An 8,503-nucleotide genomic window follows, 5' to 3' on the forward strand; every position below is an offset into this window, starting at 1 on the left:
TTGTAAAATCTAAGTGACTTTAAACACAATAAAAACAGCACTATGTAGTTGGATACGACAGACATTACATTTTCTAATTGCATAGCTTTTGCACATAGATTTTCTTGATGGATGATGCGATGAGATATAAATAATTAGAAAAATTCTGTTCTCCCATTTTTTGTTTGAATAAGGAAATGACTCCCTTATTTTTTCCTGTCATTGCTGCCGCAACACTTCAGAAAATAATAATCAATTTAAACTAGACGAATTACATCGAAAAATATTTATTTATAATTTCTTCTAAACATCTCGCGGGCCGGATAGAAACTTTTCGCGGGCCGGGGTTGCCCACCGTTGATATAGGCAATATAAGTATAAACAGTGTTTGTGGCACCCGTACCATAAAGCTGTGCCATAAAAATTTTATGGCACTGGTATCGCAAACACTGTTTATGTACGATTTTGAGTTCCATAAAATGTGGTATTAGTTATTTATATCCATCTTAACTAGTACTTGAAATGTTAATCATTTCAATCATTATTTGTTTTCAGTACAATAAATTGCCAGCTAGAAGCTTTTAAAGTTGATAGCAGACAAACAATACTGAATGAATTACAGTGAAACCTGGGTCTAGTAGATAGAACAGTTTGATTCCAGCACAGTGATAGGATTATTTATATATTTCTTTACTTTGATTAAATAAATAGTACCTTCTGTGAAAAAAGGACAAATATTTCATATTCTTCCTATTCTTCAATATCCCTGATCAATGCACAATATAACAGATTATATACTTTATATGAATATCAATTTAAAAATTGTTTATTTTCAATTTCATTATTTTACAGAAATTTGTGTTTGAAACTTGTCAATATTTTTTCACAGTTCCATTTTTAGCTAATATCCTGACACACTGCATGTAAGATGTCATACTTGGAAGAAAGGCATTAATAAATAGAGAATTTCAAAGGAAAGTAACAGAAGGAGAATGAATCAAATGTGTTGAGAAAAATGACATATGCTGTTGAAAAGTTTAGTAGGGATGGTGAATCCAAGTTCACAAAATTCCTGGATTGAGACAAGAACAATGGATAAAGTGGATTCTGCATTGGACTCTAGAACTATGATGTCACAGCAGCGTTACTGAAATGTAAGTTTTGTTAGAAAAATTCTAAATTGCCATATCTCCACAATTGGAAATCTGTAGATGTTGCTATAATAATAATTCCAAGTAAAAATCTATTGTTTTGGACATCATATCTCTGCTGGCAAGATGATGACAGTAAATCACCAAGCTACCCCTCTGGAGATTCAGGATCGAAAACTCCAGAATTTTTCATATCACCATGCAAATGAAAAAATAAACCTCAATGCTTTACAGAATTTGCCAGAGCCAGTGGCGTAGCTACATATTCAGCGCCCTGGAGCAAGTCAAATCAGTGTGTCCCTTGTTCCTCAGAAGAGGTCTCACAACTTATTTTGAACATTTAATTTAAAAACAAAAACATATCTAATTATTTCGATTTACAACCTTACTTAATAAATTCGACATTCAAAGCGTTTCAACAATAAGATATTCAATTTAATAAATCTTAAGTGTGCATTGGAATGGCATACCCTAAGGGATGTTTCGAAATTTCCCCCGAATGGAGAGGAAGACGTTTAAGATTACCCTGAAGAACTTTGCTTTTACTGTACTATTTTAAATATTTTTCGTTTTTGCGAGAAATCNCTTATTTTTCTGAATGAGCCAGACTAATTGATCAGAATATATGTTTTTCTTTTCTGGACAAGGGCCTGAAGTAGCTAGATAACACATTTTTTAGTTGGACAAACTTTTCTGGAAGGGTGAAATTGAAGTGCAAATGCTATAGAATAAAGATATATAGATGCAGAATTTTATTGCCCCCCTTTCTCTTCTTATTAAATATTTGTTAAAAATTAATTTTCTAATACAAATAAATATTAATGTAAGTTAAATATTAAAAATACTAATTATAAAAATATTTGAGTAAATGCCCTGGGCTCCTTTTAGAGTTCAGAGTAGGGTACCTCTATGAGCACCTCTGCCCCCATAAAATGACTTGGTATTTAATTTTGCGGGAGTCAGAGTCAGCCTACTAAAATTATCAGGAGTTGGAGTCAAGTGATTTTTACCAACTCTGCAGCCCTGCTTGAAAATACATTTGTACACAGAATAACCATTTATTGTTAGTGTTTGATCCTTCAATGTAATTAATAAAATACATTATGCTTGTTTACCTGCTTGCTACTGCTTAGTAGTTGTTGTTTCAAACATAGTTTTTTTTCACCTAATGTACTTACTTTTAAAATGTCCAGTTTAGTTTCCATGGTAATAGAGCAATACTTGCATTTATCTCCACTGCTAGATTTACTATTATGTTTTGGATGCATTTTAGAAGCATTAATTTTGAAAGTTTATAAAAATTGTTAACAATAGTGGAAAGTGCCGTTATTCCCATGTTACTAACTTCAAACTAAACCACCTCATTGAGCAATGAAACCTCAGAATTTGCACAAACACTGCTTGACATCTGTTACCTATAATGCCATCTATCCATATGTTTCTATATTTAACGGTTGATTCAACACTGAATTTTCCATTGAGTCCCTCCATTGAACAATCTGATGTCATGTTTTGTAGAAAAAGAAATGCTTTCATTGAGAGTCAGTTTTCAAGATGGCTGACTTAAGTAACGAGAAGGTGCTGATTTTGACTGTTTTGTTAAATAGTATTTCTGAGAGTAGAGGGGGTTATGAGATGTTTTTTAAATCAAAAACAGATAACGAAGATATTCCATTTCTGTATGCTGCTTCAGTTGAAAAATCGAAGAAAGCCAAAATAGAAGGCTATGTCAAAAATGTCGTTTCCAGATACAGCGATATGGACTTTAGGTCTCATTTTCATCTTTCTACAAGCACTGTCAAAGTAAGTCTCTGCTAAGAATTGTTAGCTGTAGTAACTATCTATAGAAAAATTGCTTTATTTGGCATTTTTAGCTTTTTATTAATATTTAAAAATAAATAATTGTTATACTATAATATAATATTTTATTTTAGAGGTTAATGGAACAGTTTCCTGAAGAAAGGACTGGCTCTGGTTGAACTGGACTCAAAGATACATCACTACAAACAGTTGTGTTGATGTCACTATGGTTACTAGGAAACCAGGAGTCGTTTTGTGGCGTTGCAGATAGATTTGGACTAAGCGAAGGTTATGCCTGTAGAGAATTTGTATATTTTATTAAAACTGTCTCCTTGTTTAGGCCAAACAAAATAATTTTAGACCTTAAGACAAAACAGCTACAAGTACCCTAAGGAACTTTGAGACCTTAAGAGAAATTTGACCTTCTTAAGAGAAATTTGACCTTCTTTGATATAATTGGTTGCATAGATGGAGCTCATATCAACATCAGCTGCAAAAGCTTCAAAAAATGCTTATTTTAATAGAAAACAATATACATCCACAATTCTCCAAGCTGTGTGTGACACTAAATTATTGTTTAATGGATGTGTTTACTGGGTAGCCAGGGTCTTCTCATGATTGCAGAATTTGTTGTAACCCACCACTGTGTGAAGTCCTGGAAAAAACCCTCATATGATTCTGGAAAGGGCCCATCTCCTTGGAGATGGAGCTTATTCACTTTCTTTAAATATGATGGTATCTTATAAAGACATTTGACAAGAAAAGAGAAACTTTTCAATAAAATTTTAAGTTCAAGTAGGGTAGTCATCGAACAAGCATTTGGACAGTTATTTGGGCGATTTCAAAGACTAAATCATTTGTTTATGTTTCAAGTTGATCAAATCTCCCAAGTTATCGTAACAGCCTGTATTCTACATAATTTATGTATATTAGAAAATGACGAATTTTTAGATGTTTGATAATGATTCTGCATAACCTTGGAATGCAGCTGCCTCCAGAAATTTTCCTTAAAGACCAGAAGTGACTAGAGATGATGCAGTAAAAAAAGAGAACATATTGCTAATAGATTATTTTTACTGGCAAATTGTTAATGTAATTTAGCAAACAAATTTCTCTTATGTATTAGAATTGTTATATATATTTAACATGTAGGTTTCTGTAATGTAATAAAACTTACTGTTATATAAGGAGAGAAAAAGTAATGAAATTGTAATCTTTGTGTACTTGCCCCAAGTTTGTCAAACAGATAAGCACTACNTATAATAAAATTTACTCTTATATAATGAGAGTAAAAGTAATGAAATTGTAATCTCTGTCTACCTGCCCTAAGTTTGTCAAACAGATGAGCACTACATTAATAAAATATTTATTAGTATACATAATCAGTAACTTCTTATGAATTATGTGATTTATAAACATTGCAATTTAAATCTTATAGAATAAATGTTTAATATAATCTAAAAGATATCAACTATGTTTATCTCTATACTGGCTGAAATCTATTGAATCTACAGAAAAAAGTGTTTTATCAAAATAAAGATACTGTCCATGAGCCTTTGCAATGTTGGTAAAACACCGTTCATCTTAAATTTAAAATATACATACAATACCAAGAACCAGTAATAATAACCAAGAAATTGAATATGCTGAAACCTCCCTAAAACTTCCCTCTAAAGTTTATATCTAGATAATCCACAAATTAAAGAATAAATCAAAATTAGTTATAAACAGCATTTATTTATTTTGTATAAAAATATGTACATAAAAGCATTTCAGTTATTTTTTTTTTTGTATTTCTAATAATTGCTTCATAACTTTAAGTTTCTCTTCTTCCATCTTTTGGAACTTCCTCTAACGTCTCTCTTCTCTTTCTTCTTTATCTTCTTTTTTCTTATTTTCAATATATTTCTTAAACCATGCTGGAGCTTCTTTTTTTGACAGTTTTTGATTTTTTGGATGTGGGGTATCACTTTGGTCAGTAGATGATGATGGAGAATTGTGACAAGAAGTAGTTGTAATAGCAGAGTTTTTGGAAAAATTTGATTTGTCAATAGGTAAAGGTTGTTGGGAGTAGATAGAGCTGGGAAGAGAAGACAGTAGTGTTTCTGCTGAAGGAGATATATTAGTTTTATAACCATATATTTTATCCAAAAGTTGAAAATATGGCCAGGTTATGCAACCTTCACCACTCTTTCTAGCCCTGTCTTTGTTTTTCTATATGTTGCCACCAAATTTCTCCACTTCATATGAGTCACAATCTTCTGTAGTTAAATCATATCCTTATGACTCCAATATCCCTTGCATTTTTATCCACAATTTTTTTTTATTTTCCTGTTTTCCAAACTGCTCCTCAATTGCCAGTCTCTGTGAAATCAGTAATTTAATCATGGCATCTGTCCACACATCTGTAAAATTGGCAATAAAAAATGTTAATAAAATTAAAGACTAAGTCTGCCCCAAAGGGACCACCATTTATTTCTTATGTTCCAGACTACACATTCATGGCGACAGACCTTCCTTTATAGTCTGTCGCCAGAATTTAAAAAAAAGAAGTCCTTTAAAAAAAACAAATCTATCCAATTAAAATTATAAAAAATTTACAAAAGAAAAATTGGAATATATCATCACCAGGGGGAAGTTTCCAAAATCTGCATTTTCCAGCACTTGTTCCAGTAGATAAAAGCAGAAACACCCTATATGATGGAAAGCAAGATGTCTGTATATCACCAGTTCCTTTTTAAAAATTATATCCAATTAAAATGATAAAAATTTAAAAAAAATTTTTTAAAAAACCTTTCAATAATCCATCTGCTATTACATCATCCACAGCAAGAGTGAATTGATAATTTCTGTACAAAAAATTTACTTGTTTCATGGAAGCCGCCATGTTAGTTTGTTGAATACTCAACAGTCTTTCAGATCGTTGAGCTTGACAGTGAAACAGTGCTGACATCACTAGTCTCAATGGACAACTCAACAGTCTACTTAGAAACATCATTTTCTCACTATTCAGTCAACTGTTGAATATAGAAACATACAGTATGAACAAATGGGTATTACTTTCTGGACAACCCTTGTAGTTTTTGAATTTCTTTTGGCAAGGTTTCAATGAAATTTTATATTGCATTTTACTTAACTAAACTCATTTATATTGGAATAATTCAATTAGAATTTTAAAAAATGATTGTTAAAACAATTATTAAGCTTAAATTTTAAGATCAAAATTATTTATTCTAATTTTTGGCTTATTAGTTTATATTTCAAGAAATTGTAGTTTTATATTCTGTACTTTGGCCATATTTCTTTTATGTCCTCTAATGAATGTTGTTGTGTATATGGGATTTACAGAATCCTATAACAAATTAATCTGGTTAAATTGTTTTGTAATTAAAATGGTAATAACAAAGCTTGTTTTAGTTTTCTTTTAGAAACTATTAAATTGAATAAGACAAATAAATTAATATTTTAACATTAACAGTTGGCACATTCAAAGTTCAGTATTGTTTGGATAGTATTTAATTACATAACTATGTATAAGGAATTCAACAAAATATCATATTTAATTAAATAAATTTTTTCACAAAGATATACTGGTTTTACAATTTTTTGCTCTGTTAACATTCTCTTTATATCATATCAGCATTATTAATATATTTGATTATAACTGGAATTCTTACAGTTGGATTTAATTTTGTTATTCCTTTTAGATTTAAGAAAAGTCAATAGAAACTTTGTCTTTTAATGTTTTTAATGTATTTTAGAAATATGAATTTTTCATTGAAAGGCAATTATATTAGACTGACTAATGAGAATTCTTTTGTGTGTGTGTGTGTGTAAAATCTAAGAATTTATACAACATAATACATGTATATTTTTCTTTAGCTTTAAGCAATGAAGCTGCCCGGAAAAAAGCTGAAGAAGTCCATTATTCTTTAATAATTAACGACGATCCGGTTCCAAGTACTTCGAGTGAGTCATCATATTTAAATATGTCCACTAGATCTGTTAAAGCTAAGCATTCTCCATTGTTAACTACATCAAAATCATCTCATGTTATATCAAGTTTACTAGGAGACAAATTACCAGAACTGAGTGACAATAGTTTGCAAGTTTGTTTTGCTGACTCATTGATGGTAGTTAGAGAAAAAATGAAGTGGGCAACTGAACAATTGAAGACTTGCCAAAATATTAATAGGAGTATACAGCTTTGTACATTACTAAAGGGATGTGCTGAAGTTATGTTGTCTCTAAAGCAAGCTGAAAAATGTGTTATTACAAATCATACAATTAATCAAAATTCTATAAATAAAGAGAGTCTTTGATTTACAAAATTATATAAGAAATTTAACTACCTTAAAAAAATAAATTGTTATATCTTATATATAAAATGTGTTTATTTTAAGATAATTTAAATCTTTAAAGTGGTTATATTAGTCCATAATATTGCTTATTTGGTTATTAATTAATACATACTTGCTTATCATTTTTATTAAAAATATTATCTACTATTTTATTAATAAAAGTTATAAATTTGGAATTAAATCAGTTTGTAATTAGCAAATAACAGTTTATATTTATGAATTTTTTTATTTTGTTAAGAATTTTATTATGATCCACAGTTTTATTTCTTTTAAAATAAATATATTGCAATATAATGTAAATTAAGAATTTATGATAAATATTGTATTTAATAAACTTATTTCAAATCAAAGAACCTTGTACAAATTAAAATAGATAGAATGCAGAACTGTTTTTGGTGAGAACAACATGCTATAAATATATTACAAATTTTAAACAATGGTAGAGGAGCCTTTTACAAAAACTGTATTTTTGTTATTTAAGAAAATTATTTTGAAAAACTTAATATGACCACATTTTCTTCATTATATAAAAATATTGGCAAGTGACCTTTTGATTTTAAGTCAGTTAAAATCAAAAGGTCATTTATGCAATTACGAAATGTTAGCATCTGTCATTTTTGCCAAGATGTTATCAAATTGAAAGAAGTAGATCCACACTTTGAGATATTACAATTCAAGTCAACTCCACTTATAGTTAGTTGGTTAATAATAATAAAATTAGCAAGACTAAAACATACAAGTTAATAGTATATTATGCAATTAGTTTATAATATAGGCCAAGGGTGGGCAACCTTTTTTATAATATGGGCCAGAATAAATTTTACGTTTTTTCCGCGGGCCATAGTAGTTAATTGACACCTTGTGACCTGTAAATTTTTAGTCTGCAAATATGAAATAAATAAATAAAAAGAAATTAATTACTACAGTCGACTTCCCCTATAACACTGTTGATTATTCCGTTTTATATGAATTCCATGTTGTATGAGTCACTTAGATTTTACAAATGCGTGTGCCGGGCTGTGAACGGCTCACCTATTTATAAAATCTAAGTGACTTTAAACACAATAAAAACAGCACTATGTAGTTGGATACGACAGACATTACATTTTCTAATTGCATAGCTTTTGCACATAGATTTTCTTGATGGATGATGCGATGAGATATAAATAATTTAGAAAAATTCTGTTCTCCCATTTTTTGTTTGAATAAGGA

The 8,503-nt window shown here is 29.7% G+C and overlaps 1 protein-coding gene across 1 annotated transcript in view; it reads left to right on the forward strand.

The window, feature by feature from the left end:
- LOC111615151 (Sjoegren syndrome/scleroderma autoantigen 1 homolog) overlaps window positions 1-7,442 on the forward strand; it is a 21,351-nt gene extending 13,909 nt beyond the window's left edge. Inside the window, exon 4 of the mRNA XM_023356550.1 lies at window positions 6,813-7,442. Within this exon, the coding sequence (XP_023212318.1) occupies window positions 6,813-7,252 (440 nt within the window). The 3' untranslated portion in view covers window positions 7,253-7,442. The remainder of the gene's footprint in view (window positions 1-6,812) is intronic.
- The last annotated feature ends 1,061 nt before the right edge of the window (window positions 7,443-8,503 follow it).

Source organism: Centruroides sculpturatus, unplaced genomic scaffold, assembly GCF_000671375.1.
Source record: "Centruroides sculpturatus isolate CEXI.00-Female unplaced genomic scaffold, Cexi_2.0 scaffold2339, whole genome shotgun sequence".
Lineage (NCBI taxonomy): Eukaryota > Metazoa > Arthropoda > Arachnida > Scorpiones > Buthidae > Centruroides > Centruroides sculpturatus.